Source organism: Actinia tenebrosa, unplaced genomic scaffold, assembly GCF_029948245.1.
Source record: "Actinia tenebrosa isolate PJP-AT-01 unplaced genomic scaffold, QUT_ActTen_1.0 PGA_scaffold7__59_contigs__length_16204524, whole genome shotgun sequence".
Lineage (NCBI taxonomy): Eukaryota > Metazoa > Cnidaria > Anthozoa > Actiniaria > Actiniidae > Actinia > Actinia tenebrosa.
Genome location: NW_028292584.1, coordinates 6,051,891 through 6,075,000, shown reverse-complemented (window position 1 = coordinate 6,075,000; position 23,110 = coordinate 6,051,891). Strand labels below are relative to the sequence as shown.

The following is a 23,110-nucleotide window of genomic DNA, read 5'->3' as shown; positions in this document are numbered from 1 at the left end:
GGCTTTACACGAATACGCCGTCGAAATACTAATAGTACACATGATTAATCCCAGGCCCCCAACCTTCACCCACAGCCCGGTGTCATACCATTGCTGTTCTAAGTAGTCCTTCTCCTCCAGGTAATGAAGGAACCAATCCTCCTTCGCGTGTGGGTTCATATATTTAAAGACTAATCACCGTAAGAGTGCTAATGGTCTTATGATTATAAATAGTATCCCTTTGATTTTCTATGCTATTTACCGTAACCTTTCCCGTATCGTCTACTCTTATCTGCAGCTTTACCTTCCCATGGCAATCGGCGACCATGTGGAAAGTCCAAACGGAAAGATTCTCGGCGCTGGTTGTGGTGGGCTCTACGGAGAAATGCACAGGCTCCCTGTTGTTTGTCTTATTTCTCATAGGCTGCAGTACGCCATTCTCATCCAGGAACCTAAAGCCGACGTTGGCATGGCTGCTCGTACCAATGCAAATACTACAAAGGATTAACTTCTTTCCTGAGTAGTTCAAGTCTACAGACATGCCCGTGACATCAACCCAAGATGCCTGGGTGTATTTTTTCTCGCCTGTGTAAGTCGTATAAACACAATCTACTCCAGCTACGTAGGGGTTGTTCATCGCCATATATAATAGCTCAGACCAATGCTTGCAGCTGCTAAGCCGGCTTTTAGTAAGTCATGGTCATATTCCTCGGTAACCTTCTTTACTGGTTTCTTTGGTTCGGGTTTTCCTACATGCGCCTTCTTCGATGGTTTTTCTACCTCTTTTTTTGGTTTCTCTACGAAGTGAGTAATGCCCTTGGTCATGTCAGAGTTCACGTCATTCACCCCAAACTTCATATCCTTAGTAGCTCGCTGCAGCTTGTTGTTATAACCCACAACGGAATTGGTGTTAATAACCAAATTACTTGGCATTAACCAACAACCAGGCGACAAAGCGTAATCCAGTCGCACTTTAGACTGCTGCACCGCTAATTGATATCTCTGCACCGATTTAGATATGTCATTTTCTATTATTGCAGACTCAAATAAAGTTAGGAATTCTTGTTGCGTTTCCTGTGAAGCGCCTTGGGATCCAACAATGGGGTTGCGGGTATTTACCTGCGCTCCCAGGATGCAGTACACGAATGCTTCAATGCTACGGTTAATCCTGGCTAGGTTCCTTAAACCTTTTCCTTTCATTAACACAAATGGATCCCAAGTGCCGGGGTAGTTCGTTTGAATTCTAGTAATTAATGAATTATTACCCTTATTACCACCCATATCACTGAACTCTAACTCATTACTTGGGTATTCCTGATGTCCGTAGTCAGCCGGCTTCTCACCATTGGCACCCCAAACGTAAACTATACCCAGCCCATGCGTCTTACCCTCCTTATAACGAAAGTCTTTTTGCTGTGGTTTGAACTCATTAATTAACCTTTCCAGGGCTGCGGCGTCATATCGGTTATTCATTGGATTAAATGCTCCATCTCCTGGTAGGGGTGCGTTAAGCTCCTTCAACAACCTCCTTACCGTAAAGGCAACGTGAAACTGCATAATTGGAATGTGAAACATGTCCGCGGCAACACCACAACCTTTAGTGGCAGCCCAAATAGCAAAGTCTAACTGCTGCGGCCAATACCGCATATTGGGCCCTGCTAACCATTCCCTGGCCTCTTTACCCGACGTATGCTTCAACATCGTATTCTTATAGATACTTCTTAGTATTACGTTAAATGATTGTTTACCCACTGAAATCTTCAGGTACGTTACCAGCTTTTCGAAGTTGTTTACACCACCTTCAGCATCGTAAAATGGGTAATCTTCCGTGGTTAACAATAAGTTTCTAGGAAAATTAGGTGCTTTATGCTCGGGTTTTGGTGGCCTTTCTTTATGAACGGGGTGTACAATCGTCAATCGCTGCACCTGATCACCTACTTGCTCCAGCTTTGAATGTTTCAAATCCTCATTGCTGTACATCCTGGAGCCGTTAAAGTAAATCCCATCGGGTCTTCTTTCGAACTTACTAGGGTCTGCATGTGGAAACATCTTCCTAAATGCTCTCCAATTCCAGTAATCCCGGTTGTCATGATGTGGCTGCTCCTCAATATCATTCCCAAAAGCGTCGTACATTAGTATATATAATGGATGTTATACCATCAGCACCTCAGTTGTACCCAGATGTTCCCTATACTACACCTAACGAACTAAACGCCGAAAACTTTCGTCTGAATAAAGCGAACTTAATCCTGGCTTACTTGGAAGGGCAGGCAAAACACTATGAAAAAGTTAGAAAAAAGTACGTTAGAGCCCGGAGTACGCTACATAAGATTGCGATAACTTCAGGATCCATATCTGTTGTGTTAACGGGCTCTGGCGTTGCTACTTCGCTTACTGGGCCGGGAATAATCGTTGGAGTTCCTTTGGCCGGCGTTGGGGCAGCTTGTGGTATCATTTCGGCTGTTGCTACGGGCATTATGAAAAAGCTATCCACGAAAATATCCAAGCATGACACGACAATAGCTCTATCTAGGGCTAAAGTAAATACTATTACCGATCTTGTCTCAAAGGCTTTGCGTGACAGAAAGATAGACGACGTAGAATTCTCGCTTATTCTGGCCGAAGAAGACAAATACGAGAAATTAAAGACGGACATAAGGAATAAAAAAACAGTCGTAAAAGATCTTTCCGAGGAATCTCGCAAAAAGATCTACCAGGAGGCGAAAGAAGAGCTTCAAAGAAAGCTTGCTCAGTAAACATCTGCTTTGAAAAAAGCGTGACAGGATTCTATTTACATATTGAACGTCAGTCTGGAAATTACGCGTAATCTTATGCCATAAGATTTATGCTAATTACTCATCTTATGGCATAAGATTTATGCTATTCGCTCATCTTATGGCATAAGATTTATGCTATTCGCTCATCTTATGCCATAAGATTCACTATCTTCTCGGAATCCATCCTAACAGGGGGTGGTTGGGGTCAATTTCGTAAAATATTTCGTAGATTACGTCAGGGTAATAAGGAATATCCTTATCCAGCCGACAAAACATCCACTCGGCTTTTGTCATATCAGAAACCTCGGGAATAGACTTACCGGTAATTTCAGACAAAAGATAGGGAATAGCTTTGTAATATTTCCCTAGTTTTAATTTTTTCAGCGTTTTCCGTAGACTTTGCGGGGTTGGCTCTTCTAAATGGTCTATGATTTTCTTCTTTACTTCGTCGCTTAAATATATCGGATGTAAACCTTGGATATGACTCATCCAGTCCCTGAAGTATTTTATTCTCTTATATGGCGTTTTCTTACGACCTCCATTGGCGTAATACTGCTCTCTGGTAGCATTTGGTACGGCATTACGAATATTCTTACCACACTCGTAACACTGTGCTGACGTGTCGTCTTCTATTTGCATTTTCTTACCACAACACCAAAAGGGTTCTGGCTTAGGTACGATAACTTTAGGTCTTAGACAAATTATGCAAAAGTCGTTAACGAACTTCTTACATTCTTCGCACTCCATATATAGACTAACATATTTAAGTGCGCTGTTGCCCTCAACCACACTTGGAGTGGGGGTCGTCCGTAGGTGGATTTTTGATACGGATCTTGCCCGTGTTGAGATTGCGCTGGAACCCCCATTCCCTATACTAGTGACTAACATATTTAAGTGCGCTGTTGCCCTCACGGGTAATCCTGGCGTAAACTAACATATTTCGAGTGCGCTGTTACCCCCACGGGTAATCCTGGGGGTCTCATAGGGAATGAGGGCTACGCAAACACGGGTTAGTGACTTTAAACGGGAAATCCTCGTGTGGTCACTGCGCTAGAACCCCCATTCCCTATACTACTCACGCATGTTCACCAGTTATCAGACTACCGCCTAGTTTTCGTTTATATCACGTTTGGTGCTAAATATCATCATACTAGTATGTTTATTTACATCTGCCAAAGTCCTTACATTATATCCATGCAGTAAAAATACTATGACCCATGCCAATCGATCTCACGCATGTTCAACAGTTATCAGACCACCGCCTAGTTTTTGTTTATATCACGTTTGGTGCTAAATATCATCATATCAGTATGTTTATTTACATCTGCCAAAGTCCTTACATTATATCCATGCAGTAAAAATACTATGACCCATGCCAATCGATCTCACGCATGTTCAACAGTTATCAGACTACCACCTACTTTTCTTTTATATCTACACTCGATTGGAAAAGCGACCACAGGCGACCAGGTAATCACCCGAAAAACCTCGACACGCTCACTTAATATCAGTTTATTTCGATACACGACATGATCGTCGGTCTCTTTATATAAAGTACCACAGCTGTTCAGCGGTGTTGCAATGAGCATATGCGAAGAGTCGATAAAAGAGGGCTTACACCTCTCGTCTGCAAGATGGATGGTCAGGAACTCTGGGTGAATCCAGGTGTGAACATGACGGTCCAACGAAATACTGATAGAATTAGAGTCACACTGAATTGAAATCCCTCGTGTCTTTGGCACTTTTTTCCAATCTAAAAAAAGAAACATATTTTCTGATACGAATAATGTCACCCAAAAGTCCAATAGTTGTCTTGCAGCAAATTCCGAAAGCATCTCCATATGGAGGACAAAACAACAGAACTTTAATCTAACGATAATTCAAATGCATTGTCTTCTAAATTACCCATCTAAGGATATAACTTTATGAATTCCAGTAGAACAGCTCATATGGAAGACAACTTTACTGTATGGATAATTGAAATGCATTGCGTTGTCCTCTAAATTAGGTAGCTTTGGGGATAGACTATTCCTGGATTTGATTGATTGACCACGAAGGAATGGTTCCAAGTCGAGGTTGGACTTCATAAAATCCAGTAAATGTATGAATACATCACGTCCAACCTCATCTGGAACGTCAACCATCGTTTAGTGTGCACTCAAGCGAATTCCCGAAACTTATATTGGGTGCAACTAGGCTATATATAGTCACTATAGTCAAAAACATGGACTATGTTTTAAGACTTGGTCGAGTTGGCATTGGAGTGCATTTTGCGAGTGTTTTGGGGACATATTTACGAGATGGTGTCTATTTTGTCCACTAATTAAAATAGTCCCAAAATACACTACAATGCCAACCCATCCTCTTACTCAACCATTAAATGGGTAATGGTAAATCAAAATGCATCGAGTGATACCTGTTAATCCCAGTGTTATCTTATGTTTACCCTTCTGACCCGTCTCATCAACTGCATTACACTCATACGACCCTACAGCAGAAAAACCAGCCCAAACTACAGTAGTCAGGGTATTTTCGTCAACTTTTTCAGCCTCCACGACTTGTTTTCCATCTTTGATCATGTTCATTTTCAAAGGCTGAACTCCGCCTATGAAAGAGCATGTTAACCGCAACCTGATGTTGAGCAAAGAGGTGACATAGAGAGGGCTGGAGTGAAGCGCGTTGACCTTCAGGGAATCTAAAAATTATAAATATTTATCATTAGATTAAAAACGATGTAAAATCCTCCCTAAACATGTGTTGTTGCGAATGCTTATATTTATATTTGTGGCCGAAGATCCAAAATGTGCATCATAGGAAGACAAAGTTCATATTCCCTTGATTATATTCATAACTTAGATCTTTACGCCTACCAATAGGAACTTGAATACTGCGTTCCTCGACAATCGTTTTTTTGTAAGCGCACTGGAATGGAAACACCAGATCCGGGACTCTATTTATTAACTTATTCCGCCACTTTTCCTTTGCCAAACGAACAATCAAGCTATTATAGTAGCTAGCCACTTGACCATGCTGCTTGACCGTGGTTCCACATCCTGAGAGCGGGACCTGGATTCGAAGGTATGTGTTTGTGAACTCGTAAGGCTCGCACTCTGATGAGTTTAGGTGGATATGGTAGTTGTTGGTGTCAAGAAAGGGAAACTCCAAAAGATTGAAAGTCACATCCATGTAGTCCTTGTAGCAGTTTAATCCTATGCCGTTTATTAGAGAATCTTTTTTGCCTAAAAAATATAAAGAAAAGATATTAATGCAAGCACAGGGAGCCCTATACATCTATTTTTCCTGCCTCGTGATGAATATCCATACAGTATATACTGATCTCAAAACATAAACAATACAGAGCACTTAGATTTACCTATTTTTCTCAGATTCATGACATAATGAATCTTCTTTCCAACAGCATCTTTCGCGACACATACATACTTTCCGAAGCTTCCAGAGTTTGTTTGCAACAAGGCGTAAAGCGTTCTTCCTCTGACCTTGACCACTGATTCGATGTTCTGACCGTTCTTTGATAGTGTTATTGATATAGGGGTAGCTCCGTGTTTGAAGGAACATATGATGTTGGTTTTAAGACCTTCGTATGTGTTGATTTGTTTTCTGCTCGTCATGAATCTATCGATAACCAGAGGATCTGTGGAAGAAGATGGCATGAAAAAAAAAAAAAAAAAAGAATTATCATAAATGGATGGAAGTAACACGATGAATGCGTCAACGGTAAATTGCTCCTGCTTGAATAAGAATGAATGAATAAACTCAAGTGCTTGCGTGCATGCTAGGTATAAATCGATAGACGCATGGGACGGGGCGTTGATGGCCGGCTGTGTACAAGACAACGGATTGACAGAGAATGGAGGGATATGGCCATAAGAAATGATAGACGAATGGATCGATGTACGCATGGCTGGATGGGGCTTGGATAGATGGTAGGATGGATGGATGCCATGGATGTATTGATAGATGAATGCATAGACGGATGAATTTATAGATAGATGAATAGATAGATGGATGGATAGATGGATGGATGGATGGATGGATGGATGGATGGATGGATGGATGGATGGATGGATGGATGGATGGATGGATGGATGGATGGATGGATGGATGGATGGTCGGATGTATAGATGGATTGATAAAAAGATTAATGCATGATGAATGGATGGACATATAAACGGATAAAGCTAGCTCACCATATATTTCAACCATAATGTTTATCTCCTGAAATGCTCTCATTCTTAACGGTACTTCAAACACTTGTTCTACTTCACACGCGTAGAGCCCACTATCTTCTTTCCGTGCTTCAGCAATCATCAAATTTCCCTTCTTGTCAATGGAAAAGCGTCCTTTCATGTCTATCTTAATGCCATTTTTGGTCCACGATTTCGTTACTTCGGGAAACCCACCGGCAGAACAAACGACGGCACCATCCCTTCCCTTCCTGATGTACTGCTTGCTCTTGGCGTAAAAATGAGCTTTGGATATATACAAAATACATGTACAATTAAGGTAAGAAAGTTCGTTTTGAAAATAGAGCTCAAAATAAGAAACAAACTTGAGGGTCCCCATTCAAATCCCCTCCATAGTCTTACGTACTCTTTATTCACCTGCACTCGACTCACGTATCATTTTTTAATTTAGGAAAAGACTGTATGGGATGTTCCTTGACAGCAAACGTGCCAAGAAAGACAACAACTTGTTCAATTCAGCCTAGAGCAGTCAGTGGCAAAGTTTTTATTGATGGTGGTAAAGTTATTGGGTATTTTTAATTTTAATAAACAAATACAGACAATTTATTAAAAATAATCAAAACAATTGCATCTTGTACAATTACCTTTTACGAAAAAGTGTAATGTTAAGTGTCTTCTGGTAGTAACACAGACGTAAACCCCTCCATTACTATCTGTAACATTCTCCACCAACAACATTTTGTTCAAGGCTTTTTCCTTGCTCCTTGTCAATGGTTGCCTCCCATTCTTGACCTTCCATGCAACGAATTTCTCGTGGGGATCTGTTTGACACACAGCTCTAACTGTACTCCCATGATGGAATATACCGAATAACTGCCCTGAAGAATAAGGAGGTAAAAGATGCTTAAGCAACGTATTCTAAGGCCTAGGGCAAACGTCGAACTTTCCATGCACCGAACTTAATTACATCAAAGAATGCCGCCTCATTATCACCTGATATCCATTGTTTTTAATGAGTTCGGTGCATGGAAAGTTCGACGTTTGTCCTAGGCCTAAGTATATATAATTAGAAATCCTGATACAGTGTGGCAAGTACTTTAGTTGGTGTGATTGGATTGTTCCTGACATCCATAATGGCTGCCACACGAGGTCACACAAATACGAAAATGGTACAAATTGCACCGAGAAAAAGTGTTTCCACGTTATGTCATCGCAGCCATGTTGGTGGTATTTTTAACAAGAGACTTATTAGATTCGTTCGTTTATAGCACCACGAACATGGCCACCATGCTGTTTGACTCTCTTGGGAACATTTGGACTTCATCAATATTTTAACATATCCTTTTGATTATCATACGACATGCATAATTACCGTTAAGATAATAAACTTTGCCCTGAACGGACGGCATGACGGTTATTCTTGATAGAGGTTTTCTTCTCAGTCGGCATTCGATAGCAAACTCAATATCCGGGACATCCAACACAGGGACATCATCACGAGGCTTGACATGGACAATGAATACATTATCATAAATTACTTCCCTATAGCTTTCTTTTCTGAAGGTTTTGCATTGATCATAAGAGGAGTTTAGTATGATATGAGTATTGTTGATGTGCCACGGCTCACAGGAATGGTCACGCAAATGTAAGTGTTTCAATGCAGGCTGTAACCAGGGGTACAAAGTCCGATTCATGATCACGTGGAAGGAGGACTCCGAGCACGTGGTGTAGACTCCATCACGGGGTACAGCGGCGTGATCTAAGGGAAAAAACCCAGTTAGTTATTAACTTTCTTTTAACCTTTCCCATTTTCATTTACATCTATAAAAATGAAAGGCGCTCACTCGCATAGCATAGCACTTCCATATACTGTGAAATTACAAATGTCAACATTACTTCCATGCTTTCGTAATATTCTAAATATGAAATCGTGAAGTGTGCCATGAGAAAGCATTGATAACTATTTTATTCCATGCAATTAAAATATATACACCAAGCCTGATGTGAAGAAACAGTGGGATACCACTGCATTCTGATTGGGTGCAATGGACCATTTCACGGATCCCGTTACTCAATCTCAGCCTCGTCAGCGTGTAATATATTCTTTAGAAATTGCCTACAACCTGTGAAATTTTTAAGTGTTTCAATTGTTCGTTGATTACTGCGGACTGTAGTCAAATTCTAAAGAATAATTACACGCTGACGAGGCTGAGGTTGAGTAACGGGATCCGTGAAATGGCTTATTTCAACGGTGAGGAAACGATACAAAGACAGTTGTACAGACACACTTACCGAGGTGTTTGATGGTAATATTATGCATTGCTGTCTTTCCGTTTCTATCTATTGCAATACAAGTATATTCACCAAAATCCCTTTTTCTTGCCATCACGATCTCTGTCAGTATTGACTGATTGGTTGCCATGGCAACCATGGTTTGATTTTTGAAGAATTTGACTGTGACAGGAGTAGCGCCGCTTCTGAATGTACATTGGATCTTAACAGGGAGCCCGAGTAAACTGAACAGCTCTTGGGGGCTTGATCTACTTGGATCGAAATTTAGAGGCTCAAAAACTGCAAATACAGAAAAATATTTATTGGTTGATATTGCAAAGAGAATGTTTTGAGTCTTGAATGATCCTTAATCCAAGCGTTTTTTGTTTTTAGGTGTTGCTTGGAACATTTCGGATGGTAAGCCTTACCTTTCATAATCTCTGCAACGTCTTTCTTTTTATACACACAATGAAATGGCACAGAACGCTCTATAACACGTGATGTTTGGATCCTTTGTGATTGGTCAGACTTCTTAATTATCAGCCAATTGAAAAATACTACTCGTTCGTCAGATAACTTGTACTGTGTGCCGCATGCAGTCAGCGGTGTTTGAAAGAGGACATGCGTGTTGTTGATCTTCACTGCCTTACAACTACTGTTCATGAGACTAAGTTGAAGGCTCTGGTTGGAAGATGATTTGACTATCAGAACCATGCTTCTCGGATTGCAATGTACTTTGGTATCGAAACTGAATCCTTTGGAACCTAGAATGCAAACGCGAACATAAATGTTAATCCTCCTACTTTAACGTTCTACATTTTAAAAAAATCTTTTTATTTTTATTTTTTAATCTTTTTATTTTTATTTTTTATTTTTTCATATTTAACCATAACTTTTCTAATCGTTTACTCGAAGAACCATAATGGCTCATCTACGGAGATCACAATGATAATTATATTTTACAATGAAATTTACGGAGCACAAAATAGAAAGAAAACAAAAAGTAAGATAATAGTAAGAAGATAGATATTTACGATATCAAATCAGAAGAATAGCGATATTAAATTATAATTTAGTTTATGATATCAAGTGCACAACGTTCTACACTTGACTAATTTCTGAGCGCGGTGCTCGAGAGCTAGTGCAATAGACTTTTTTTCTGATATAGCGGCCATCTTGAATTATGGGATGTCTAGGGGGCAAACACATATAAAAAACTTATGAAGCATAGAGTGCGGGCGGGTTTACGTTGTCGAATAATTAGTGTCTCAGTGATTGATACATTGTTGCAACTACCAGCAATTAAATTGCCTTTTCGATGTGCTTATTATCGAAAAGTGTCAAGTTATATAAAAAGACACCCTGACAGCTGCGCAGTCTATAAACTTTCTTTAGGTTGTTATCAATAGACGTCACTTCCGGTAATAGCTCTTTTTTGATGGCTTGTAGAATCCTGGAGGTTGTTTTGATCTCTTGTTTTCTGGTTTGATGTCGTGAAAATAGTCAAATACAATAGTTTGAGGACTTATTTTGATATGTTTTGACTTAGCATCCGCTAGTTGCCCCCCAGTCAACCGCTTGTTTGACCCCCAGTCAACTCCAAAAAGTCACGTGATTGATAGTAAGCAATTAAATGCCCCTGGCATTATTGAAACAATAGAATTTAAGATGGCCGCCGTATCAGTAAAAAGAAGTAATCCTATGCAACATCCCCCCTCTCCCCCTGTCGCTGAAAATGATCAGTCTCTTAATTACCATTCACCTATCCGGGCCTCTGGTGCCCAGGGTACAAACAAGTCTGTGGAATGAAAACATTCTGGGTAAAGTTGGAAAAAGAAGTGCTGTCATGTGAGACTGAAGCCCTTGACATGCAAGACAAAAAGACATAGTAAAGTGGTCAGAGGAAGTCGTTAAGGATTGAATAGGTCAAAAACTGACAACCAATCACGTACAGCTGGTAAGGTTACCGTATATCCAATCAGAATTCGTCCGGGACAAAATGGTGCCATCACCGTCAGTATATGCCCCATTGAACTCATTGTAGCCATAGGGTAAGTAACGACAATTATATGGTATTTTAGTTATTGTTGAACCCATTGTATAAGTGCCAACATTGTATTCCCAGTTGTCCGTCACGTATCGACCTTATTGGTGACTACATCTAAAAATACACTTTACTGAAATGATACTATCTTGTACGTCTTCACGTACAAACTGACAAGGCCAATAGGCTATAGTACTGTCTGTCATACCTCACTATAAACAAGCCGTGAACTTAATGTAAGCTATGGCAGTAGAGTGCAAACCATATAGTCGTGGAAAACATTGTGAGAAATTGCACGAATTTGCACAAATTAGTAAGCTCAGTAGATCTCAGTACATCGTAGACCTACAAAACTCTTGCACTCATTTGTATAATTTTGTTAATTAGCGACTTTTTCACGGATATCATGAATGCACTCTATCCTGAGCAGTATCGTGTATTTTGATAATGCACAGCACAATAAAGAAAAACAACTTTCATTGTGGTCTACAGAAGCAGACACATTGCATCAATATGGATAATAGTGATAGTAGTTGTTGTCTTTTCTTCCTCTCAGTGCTCTCCTTTGTACAGCCAGCTGTTTTACTAGCTTCCTACACAGCTGGTAGCGGTTCTTAGACATGAAACGAATAGACCCCTTGCATGTGACGTCAAAGCAGCTCAATTTGGAAGATAAAACAAAAGCTGAATTTCAATCTCCTGAGAATTGGAGCCCTATTGTCATGTCCTCCAAATTGAGCTGCATTCCGACGTGCTGCAAGGGTCTATAGAGGTTATAGGAATTTTGCTTGACCCGTGAAACAATAGTAAGTGTATTAACACTTAGTAAGTAATAGGCACTCATTCCATTGTTTTCTTTTGTTTTTATTTGACCTTTACTCACTCATTTTACGATTTTGTTTCACGGGCCAAGTAAAATACCTTGGATATATTTCCCCCCATAATTGTTTGCTTTTGTGTCTATTGAAGCCCATGAAACAATACTTTTCGTATGTAAAATACTGACTAAATGTAATTGTTGTTTCATGTCCCCTTGGAAGCATTTTGTAATGCAGCTCAATCTGGGGCACAAAACAATAGGTTTCAATTCTCAGGAGATTGGAATTCTTTTGTTTTGTTCCCCAGATCGAGCTGCTTTGACGTCACATGCAAGGGGTCTATAAGTTGATTCCACTGAAGAGTTTCGATTATACTATTACTTGGCATGGCTTTCAATATTCCTGTATGAGACATGCTATCAAGGGTGGATCCGGGAATTTGTTAGGGGGTATCCCAAATGAAGAAATGTATATGTAGATATTATACATCGCTTCAAAAAAGCGTAATTACGACCGGTGTTAGGGGTGTGTCCGGTGTGCCGCAGGACACCCCCTGAATCCGACCCTATCTACTATCAGGATGGCTTTCAATATCTAATTAGTCAAAGTCATTGACAATACTGTCTGTTGTTTCCGGTACTTGATCGTGAGGTTATTGCTCCACAATACGAATGGCTTATCATCGAGCCTATTGAAAACATCATCAATAAGCCGTGCTAATCTATAACACGTTAAACAAGTCACAAGGAACTCATCGCCTTTGGCGCCGAAAACCTTTTGTCAGGTGGGTGTAATAACAAATCAAAATGAGAGAGGGGGAGGGAAGGAAGTGCAAACGAGATTATGATGCTATCGGCTGCACTTGAACAATGGTCCTCCTCGGCTCTAACGTAATGTTTTCCCATTTCAGACCATATGTCATTTCCTAGAGCATTTCTTTGTTTAAGGTTTGCGCTCAGTTGCACATGAGAAGACACATTAATATGGATACAACTCAAACAAAGAATATCATTCTCAAGGGAATGACACGTGGTCTGAAATGGGACAACATTACGCCGAGCCGAGGAGGTCTATTAAAGTTCCTACGAAGTAACACGTTGAGAAATAAGGCTTTCCACTTTCTCTTTCATCTTTTCTCGTTGCACTACATAAACATGCCTTCTTGCTACGAGAATGCACCGCGAATTTTCTTTCACAATCAATCTTCGAGAGGTGGAGCGTTAGTGATTGGCAATGCATTGAACAAATGAAATGTTTGCAAGGGATGTTAGTTGGTGATGCTACAGAGGCAGCCCGTACCGTTAGGAACGAGTTACATGATTGGATTAAAAAACAATAGTTTGATCAATCCAAACAATAGCACTAAACCTAACCTTACAAAAGAGTAACTATACTTAGGGAGCAATGAAAATCCAGCTTTCGAGCGGTACTGGATTACTCATGCTACAACGCGAATGGTCTTTCGTTTCTAATGGCAACAACAAGGAATGTGCTTTAAACCGGTTTGCGCGCTAATCAGCAAAAACCTGTTACTAGTTTTGTCCTGCTTGTCAATATACACAGCTGGCGTCTCTCTTTCTGTGAATTTCGCTCTCATGGATCAAAACTGAGCCTTTTAAAAAGTTAAATCTTAGTCGCCTACGTAATTAAGAATCCCTGGGAGACTTTTTAAAAGTTAATCCCCGATATTAAAAACGTTGGGACTTGACTTTTTTCCAGTGTGCACCTCATCGTGGGGTCATGTCATTACTAGCTACTTTTTTTACTAGAGTCGGAATTAAGCGCCATTGACGTTTCATCTTCAATTGTCTTCCTCGATTCGTTTTATCTTTTTAGGGGAAAAGGCTGGGGAACGAATATTTACATGTTTTGTATAGAGTATCGCTTTGTTATGAAGTAAAGATTAAGTTATGATAGATGAAATTTTTAGAGAGTTTGCTGAACACAATCTTACGCGTTACCGAGTGTCCAAAATGAAATAAAACACTTTACATGTTATAGATCTAATTCCACACAAGGAAAAGTTATCAAAAATCGATGTAGTAATGTAAAAAAAACTAACTCGTTCGCCAACTAAGGACAAGACATTACTGTTTTAACTCGAGTATGTCATCAAGTTCCTCATTCATTTACCAAATAGTGATGTCGTATAGGTCAGTATAAACAAAGATAGCAATCTACTAAATAAGTGAACACAAGTTTCAAGAAGTTTTCCAAACCAAATATCATACCTTTAAAAACTAAGAGCGTCCACAAAGAAAGTAATATAAGAATTCCTTTCTTTTCTGTCATTTTTTGGACGAAGTTCTCACAAATTTGGGATTGACGTGGTTTGGTTCTGCAAAGGTTCGGTTTGTACAGTAACACGAGACTAATAAGTCATTGCTACGATATTAACAGTGTCAAGCTTAAGCTTACAAGTCAGTACAACTGGGAACCAATCCAAAGAGATTAACTGTTTTGGAGCTTATTAATTCTGGGAAAGTGTCCAAAAGAAACGGCTTTCTATAAATGAGGCTTGCTTATGTTGTCAAGAGGAAAAAACGCCTAATTAATCTACGAGGAAGAAAGAAGACAAAAACACATTTCCCAGGTTAGGGCATTGTGCTTGATCGACGGTGGAAAAATATGGCTCTTAAAAACTAAATATTTAAACATTCCATTGAAGAGACCTTTTGGAGCGAAAATAAAGCTGCCATGCGCGCTTCCCCGCCCTCTCCTCCTCATTAGTTAAAAACGAAGGGTCTCGTAAAATCTGTGACGGCAACGTCAACCGGAACTGCTTCAATTATTTCAGCTTTAGTAGCCGAGCTGCTGTAACAACGGGGGCAGAAATAAATTGAGAGATTAGAAGCCGCCCAGATTTATTGATTTTGTTGCTATGGTAATGCAATTAGAGAAGCATCAGCCTCGCATCGCTGTCTCTGATCTTTGATGTTTTTAACGAGTCTTTGGTTTTCGTTTTTCGTAGCAGAAAAAAAAAAGTGATAGTGATTGAGTCCTCTCTCTTTAATCGTTCTAGGACTATAAGTCTTCGCTTTTGCTCGCTTCCAACACACTTTTATTTTCTGATTTATTGTCTTCAGCTTTCAAAAGCATTTCTTTTTTCTCTGCCAGCTTTTGTCTTAAATCGTTGATTCCTTGTTCCCTCAGCTCTTTATCTCTTTTCTTCTGTTCTTTGATTAATTGCTTGGCTTTTTCTCTTTCAACAGCAAATATTTCTTTCAGTTGCTCCTTAGTTGCATAACCTTTGCTCTTTAACAGGTAAATGAAGATACCTCCACTAGTTCGTCTGGAAAAGAAATACATAATGAAACAAAGAAAATAATGAATGAATGATTGAAAAAAAATGGGATAAGATTTAGCAGTGGCATTTCCACAGAGTGGCTCTTCATCCACTGCAATTGCCATTGGAGTTTAAGAGTTGATTTTTTTTTGTGGAGGGAGGAAAACCAGAGAGCCCAGAGAAAAAACCCTTGAAGAACAGGAAATTACCAACAAGCTACTCTACTCGTGTATGACACTGAGCCCAGTGGGACGCACCTCCTGCTCGCTTTGGAGAGTCAAGTGATTGGAGAAAACTTTTCAAATACCTGATGAAGTACCTGCATGGTGAAATTTCAGAAGGACAGAAAGACAGAAAAATCCCACGGGGGGTACTCTGCCAGGGTTTGGATAGGGGTGTTCCGCTGTGATTCTGAAAGGGGTACCCTGTTTATGACAAAAAAACCTCAAAATTGTAGACCCTGTGTATGGCAAAAGATATAATTAATTGCACTGAGTTCCTGTTTCAATTACATGTCAGCTTGTGTATTGTTTTTTTTTGACGACCATAATAACCAGTTTCGGTCAATACAAAAGTAAAAACCCTGAATATGACAGGAAACTCAGGAAGAACTTGGAATTTGAGTGAAATTGCATACCCTGTTTATGACAAGAAGCTCGAAAAACCATACCTTGTTCAGCGGATCATCCCTGTATAGTCCATATATGGGAGTACCCCCCCCCCGGAGAAAAATCAAATGAGCATATCCAAATAATCTCACCTTCTGTTTCCATAAACTGTACTCATCCCTCCTTCTACTTGTATTTTCTTTGTTTCTTGAAATATTTCGATTGCCTTTTTGTTACCTATGGTTTGTAATACCCTTAAGATGAGATCCTCTTTTTCCTGAAACGAAAGCAAAACAGTCAGTCTCCATGTAATTTCATGTGACTTTTTATGATAGATGTATTGACTTCTCATTTTTCTGCAGATATCTTTCTATTTAACACCTTTAAATGTAATAAAATATGTTAGACCATGCACTCTTTTTTTAAAGTAATGAATACATTTCTTAACTTGTTTTATTTACATTAAGGCATAATGCTACTCTTTTATCTTTTTACATTTTAACATGTTAATACTGTCTTTATAAATTTTTTATTATACAAATTTTTTATTAGTAGTCTCTTTTCAAAGTTATGTTTTCTCAGTGCCCCATTGAAAAATTCCTGGCAGATACATGTATGCAAGGCTCCCGGCTAAAATATTAAGCAATTATTGGATGAGGTTGAGCATGATATCGTAAATTATCAAGGCCGATGATGTGTTATCTGCCGAAGCCAAAGGCTGCAGCAGATAACAGAGCCGAGGTCTTGATAATTTACGATATTATGGGATAACCGAATTCAATAATTGCTTTATTATACATTTTGTATACTGGAAAAAAATTCCTAACATGAACTTTAAATTATAGAGACAAGAATTATGAATGCCATGATGTAGCGTGAAAAATGCAAAATTCTTAATTCAGAAATATTTTGAGAATTCTTCATAAAATATATGAAAATAAGTTAAGGATTCCTTAAATAATTGTTTTTGTACATGATTCTGGAAATAAATACACATAATGAATAAAAACAAAGCTACCACAGCATGACCTTGAATGAACTTGACATGATAAATGTATTATCTGTAGGAAAACCTACAGATAATACATTTATCATGTCGAGTTCACATGATATCAGGGGTTGGCTGAGGGCTCTCAACCAATCAGAATTGAGATACTTAGTAAAATGTATAATAATATATGTTATTATTATCATTAATTGCCTTGTACCTCTTCTAATCTGTCTGCCATCTGACCAGCAAGTACCTCAGGTTCATCATGTTCTGTTGCCATCAGAGGACTAAACAGTCTTCCAATAATTGGTCGAGGGATTCTCCCATAATGCACTGGCACTACTTTCTTTTTCTTTTTCTTTTTCTTCTTACCACCTCTAGGGTTTTTCATTGGTTGATCTTAAACCACATAACATGTTGGGAAAAATAAATGTTGTAATTAATTAATACCATTATTGTTGAGCGTGACCAACAAAGTTTGATGTCTTGTTTGCCGACTAGCATTTCAACGACCATCAATCAAAGAACTGAAATAAAAAATACATATATATATCTTGAGTGAGATTTTAGACTGAATTTACCTTTTTGGCGCTAGCCGTCACGGGGTATAAATTGTTTTAGGTTGTGTTACGGTCACCAAAAAGTTCGGACATTGTTCTTGAATTTCCGTACAAATGTACTGACTCTAAATGAACTATTTACTTGGTTTTAAATGTTTAGTTAGTTCTCTAAATACAAGTAAATAATCATTTTTCTAGCTTGATTGAAGCTTTTCTTACTGCTGTTAAGATAGCTAACTAAAGAAATCTACCTAAATTTTCTCTTTAAAGTCAGTGAATTTGTATGGAATTCCGAGAACAATGTCCGAACTTTTTGGTGAACGTAACACAATCCAAGTTAGCGCCGAAAAGGTGAATTAAAGATTTTCATCCTCTAATATTCCTCTTAAATCTTGAATTCAGTCCAAAAACTCCCTCCAGTTATTGGTTTTCTCTTATTGCAGACTTTGACTGACCGTGGTTGAATTGCTAGTCAGTGCACGAGGGACATCAAACTTCGTGGGTCGCACTTCAATGACAATGGTCAAAACTTACTAGTATATTTTACAATACAGAAGAGCAAGCAGGTCTACAAGAGGCTTGAACATTGGTTGAAGCCTTGTAATTTCACAGTCATCTTAGAATGTGGTGAAATAGTCCAACAGCTTAGTAGATTTTATGAATAATTTAGTCTGGATTATGGATTCAGAGCATTATTCTAAAGATTCCTGGTTTCATTTTCTTGGTAGAGATTTTGATTTTTGCTAGTAATACAGCATCTAAATCTAGCTATGTATACAACTACCCCTTTCAAAATTTTCTTACTGATTTGCCAGGCTAACTGGTAAAAATAAATGATTTTTTTTTCAAGACACTTTCCTCAATGGAATAGGACATTTGCATGATGGTGTCATTTGACTCCCACTACCATAATGCTTGGCAAATTTTCTTTCTTATTTAAATTAATGTGCTTTCCCTCATAAAAATATAGTAAGACAATTGGTGCTAATTAACTGAACAAAAGAAAGTGTGCAAGGACGTCTGGCAATAGAGGTCAATGATGCAATCATGCAAACGTCCTATTTGTGCCATATCTTTTGTGTTTTTCTGCAAGCCTCTTATCCAAGAAAATTTTGAAAGGAGTTTTCTTACATACCTTTGCCATCTTCATTACCAACATTATCTTCTTTTTTACATTTCTTCTCTTGTAACATTGATTCCTCATCAGATTCTAATATCAAATTATCATCAATATCCATATCAGCTTCTTCGTCCAATGCTGCGTCATTATTGTCCAATTTTCGTTTTAAATTCTCCCTATTTTCATCGAAACGTGAAATATTTTGACCATCTTCAACATTACTATCTTCTGTATCGTCTGTTATAGTGTCCTTTAACAACTCCATTTCTTCCTCCTGGATTAATACTTCTCCTTCCTCTACATCTTTAGACAATTCTGTGTGTCCTGTAGATTCAGGTTTGCCTAACTTTATTAAGTGACCGTCATTTGACAGGCCAAAAGTCTCTTTACCAACCACACAACTTTTAGTTAAATTTTCTGCAGAATCTGTAGCCTTTACAGTCTCATTACTTTGCTTGGGTAAGTTCTCGATATTATTTGTAGTATTTTGTTGGAATTCGTCCTCAAATTCATTAAAAGGCACGTCAAGCTCCAAATCAATTTGGTCAACTTCGTCAAGAAACGTTTTGTCAGCCATCTTGAATTGAATGATTTACATATGAACAATCACTGACCAAGAATACGACCGGCGCAAGCTTGAAAAAAAAAAAGGAAAAGAAAAGAAAAGTTAACATTCCCTTTCCCCCCTGAATATAAATCGGGAAGAGTTGATTTCTTATTTTTCTTTTTACTTACGTATTTTTTAAAACTTATACGATTTATTTATATGAAGGGTACATGAATATGATAATTTCCGGCGCCTAACATGGCAGCCACATATTCTTTGTCTGTATATACGTTATTGTTTTTTATGGTTTGTCGCTGTTATGTAGTCCCTTTTTCTTATATTGATAATTATAACATTAATCGTCATTTGGATCTTGAAAGAAGTAAATCTCTGCACTTTGGTTTAGTGATTAATTCAGTGGTTTCAAGTTCATCTCCCTGGAATGTTTGTCAGTTAACTTCGTTTCGTCTCAAATCTGGTTTCTACAAGTCTCGTATTGCCGTTGGAAAAATATCTAAGCATGGTTATACTTCATTATCTATTCCTGGTCATGATCCTCCAACTGATATTACTATTTCTATGGATATTCATCGTAATCCTGGCCCTTCTTCGTTTAACTCTGACCTCAAGACTACGGTTCAACGACTTCATATGGTTCATCACACAAATAATTATCATCGTTCATTGGATATGCCTCGTCTTTCTTTACAACATTTAACATCTACACCTGTGTTATCCCATGTCTTTTATGGCCATAACAGAACATCGGTCCTTAATTACAATAAAGAAATCCTGGATTCCACAGCTGGAATTTCAAATCTTAACCGTCAACTGCCGTTAATAACATACTCAAGAGCAAATCTTTTCGAACTTCGCCGTAATACAAAAGCTCCTTCATCTTGCTGCTCCTCTGCTCTTAAGGAATTAAAGCTTTTTCGATTTCGTGGCAAGCGAGGTGGTCATCGTACAGATCGTTCTACAATTTCATCATCACCTGCTTCAACAACAAACATTAAAATTCCTGCATCACTTGAACCTGCTTCAATTTCTACCTCAACTGCAAACTACATGAAATTTTGTCTCTTAAATGCTCGTTCAATAAACAATAAATCTCTTTTAATTAAGGATTATGTTGTTGAAAGAGACATCGATATTCTCGCTATAACTGAAACCTGGCTAAAAAATACTAATTCTGATTTTATTGTGCGTGATATTTGTCCTACTGGTTATTCGTTTTGTCATGTTCCTCGTCAAAATCGTACTGGTGGAGGTGTTGGCATAATGTATAAAAATAGCCTGAAAATCAATCATCATGTAACAATGTCTCACACGTCTTTTGAATTTATGGAAATGCTACTTCATCATCAATCGTCTACTTATCGTATTGTTATTGTTTATCGTCCACCCTCTTCAAATAGCTTGCTATTTAATGATGATTTCACTACTCTCTTGGAACGACTGGTTACATCTTCTGGCAAACTGGTAATTTCTGGAGATTTTAACTTTCACATCAATGACACTAAAGATAATAATGCTAATCGCTTTATGGATTTACTCGATTGTTTTAATCTGACTGTCCTTGATCCTGTTTCACCTACACATAAAAGTAATCACGTTTTGGATCTAATCATTACAAGATCTGATGAAAAATCTGTGACCAACCTTACTGTACACGATCCTGTTTTATCTGATCATTATGCTGTTCATTGTATGTTATCTGTAAACAAGCCTCTACTTCAATCAAAAAGCATTTCTTATCGCAAGCTTCGTGCAATAGATGCTGATTGTCTCCAACAAGATATTATGAACTCTGCACTATATCAATGTCCTGCTACTCAACTATCTGATTTGTGTACTCAATATGACTCTGTTTTATCGTCTATTTTAAATAAACATGCTCCTTTACGTTCTCGATCCATCTCCCTTCGCCCAAGAGCTCCATGGTATACTGACGAAATTCAAATTAATAAAACAAAGCGTCGTAATCTAGAAAGACGTTGGCGACGTTCCAAATTAGAGGTTGACCGTGAATTATATGTTGATCAATGTAATGTTGTTAAAAAACTGATTTTTGATGCAAAAATGAATTTTTATTCTAATTTGATTACTGATGCTGGTTCTAACAGTAATGATCTATTCCGTTCTATTGATCGATTGCTACACCGTATACCTGAGAAAAAACTACCAACCTCAACTTCATCCACAGATCTAGCTAACAATTTTGTTTACTTCTTTAAAAACAAAATCGTTAACATCAGAAATGGCTTCGTTCCTACGTCACATCTTTCAAATGATTTCTCTTATCTGGATTCACCTAAACTGGATTGTAAAATTGATTCATTTTCGCCTATCTCTATTGATGAATTATCAGCCATTGCGAAAAAGATGTCATCTAAATCCTGTAGTCTTGATCCTTTTCCTGCAAGTCTCCTACTTGGACATTTTGGTGCATTACTGCCTACTATATGTGAAATCGTTAACCTGTCACTTCAAACTGGTGTTGTTCCATCTTCTCTTAAAGTTGCTGTTTTAAAACCGTTACTGAAAAAACCATCTCTTGATCATGAAATTTTTGGAAATTATCGCCCTATCTCTAATTTAAAGAATATCTCCAAGATTATTGGAAAAGTCGTTTCCCTTCAGCTAAATGATTATCTGTCTCTGAACAATCTCCATGAACCATTGCAGTCTGCATACAAAACATTTCATAGCTGTGAAACTGCTCTTCTTCGAGTACAAAATGATATCCTCCACTCCATTGACAATCGTTCTTGTGTTGCCATGCTACTCTTGGACCTATCTGCTGCATTTGACACAGTTGATCATCAAATTCTTCTAGATCGTCTCCATACAAAATTTGGCATTTCTGGCATAGCTCTTCAATGGTTTAAGTCCTACCTCACTGATCGCTTTCAATTTGTTTCCATTGATGATTTTTCTTCTGAAGCCCTTCAACTTGATTGTGGCGTACCTCAAGGTTCTGTACTTGGTCCTTTGTTGTATCTCCTTTATACTTCTCCAGTAGCTGATATCCTCCGAATACACAGAATGTCTTTCCACCTTTATGCTGATGACACTCAATTATATATTCCTTTCTCCTGTAATGATGATTTGTCCCTTAATGATTCCATGAATCTGATTGAAAACTGTCTATCTGATATTGATGCTTGGATGACTACAAATAAATTGAAACTAAATAAAGGCAAAACTGAATTCCTGTTATTTTCTTCAAAGCACAGCCCACAGTTAACTCTTCCTTCTCTTCAATTTGGTTCTGATGTGATAATGCCCTCAATGCATGCTCGGAACATTGGTGTCATATTTGATACGCATCTTACTTTGGTTCGTCATGTGAATAATATTTGCAAGTCTTCTTTTTATCATCTCAGAAACATTGCTAAAATAAGAAAATACATCTCTTTGAAAACAACTGAAACTCTCGTCCACGCGTTCATATCCTCCAAACTCGACAACTGTAACTCTCTGCTCTTTGGCTTACCAAACAAACTCTTAGATAAACTACAATCTGTACAGAATGCTGCTGCCAGAATAATCACTCTTTCCCATAAACATGACCACATTACACCTATCCTCGTTAATCTGCATTGGCTACCAATTGAATCTAGAATCAAATATAAAATCCTATTACTTACTTTTAAAGCTCTTCATGGCCAATCTCCTATCTATATCCGGGAACTCATTTCAGTGTATAAACCGAACCGTAATCTTCGTTCTGCATCACAAGTTCTTCTATCAGCACATTCTTATAATCTTAAATCTTATGGTCATCGCTCCTTCTCTGTGGCTGCTCCTGAACTCTGGAACTCACTTCCAATATCTCTCCGAAATGCATCAAGTCTTGCCTCATTCAAAACTGAACTTAAAACTTATCTCTTCAAATTAG

The 23,110-nt window shown here is 38.3% G+C and overlaps 2 protein-coding genes across 3 annotated transcripts; both read right to left on the bottom strand.

Annotated features, from left to right (window-relative positions):
• Positions 1 to 3,898: 3,898 nt before the first annotated feature.
• Positions 3,899 to 14,814, bottom strand: LOC116290179 (uncharacterized). Its single transcript, XM_089040005.1, has 10 exons — positions 14,326 to 14,814; positions 9,661 to 9,996; positions 9,254 to 9,532; positions 8,334 to 8,720; positions 7,606 to 7,839; positions 6,965 to 7,246; positions 6,130 to 6,408; positions 5,627 to 5,995; positions 5,173 to 5,451; positions 3,899 to 4,509 (listed from the first exon to the last, which is right to left on the bottom strand). Exons 1-10 carry the CDS (start codon positions 14,384 to 14,386, stop codon positions 4,142 to 4,144), a joined length of 2,874 nt encoding a protein of 957 aa, XP_088896131.1. The 5' UTR covers positions 14,387 to 14,814; the 3' UTR covers positions 3,899 to 4,141.
• A 127-nt stretch (positions 14,815 to 14,941) lies between these two features.
• On the bottom strand, positions 14,942 to 22,933 carry LOC116290186 (uncharacterized). Of its 2 annotated transcripts, none has more exons than XM_089040026.1 (5): positions 22,860 to 22,933; positions 18,675 to 19,294; positions 17,197 to 17,378; positions 16,141 to 16,265; positions 14,942 to 15,386 (listed from the first exon to the last, which is right to left on the bottom strand). In XM_089040026.1, exons 2-5 carry the CDS (start codon positions 19,234 to 19,236, stop codon positions 15,119 to 15,121), a joined length of 1,137 nt encoding a protein of 378 aa, XP_088896152.1. In that variant the 5' UTR covers positions 19,237 to 19,294; positions 22,860 to 22,933; the 3' UTR covers positions 14,942 to 15,118. The 2 variants fall into 2 exon arrangements, with proteins under 2 accessions (XP_088896152.1, XP_088896151.1); XM_089040025.1 differs by lacking the exon at positions 22,860 to 22,933 and adding an exon at positions 19,395 to 19,531.
• Positions 22,934 to 23,110: the final 177 nt, after the last annotated feature.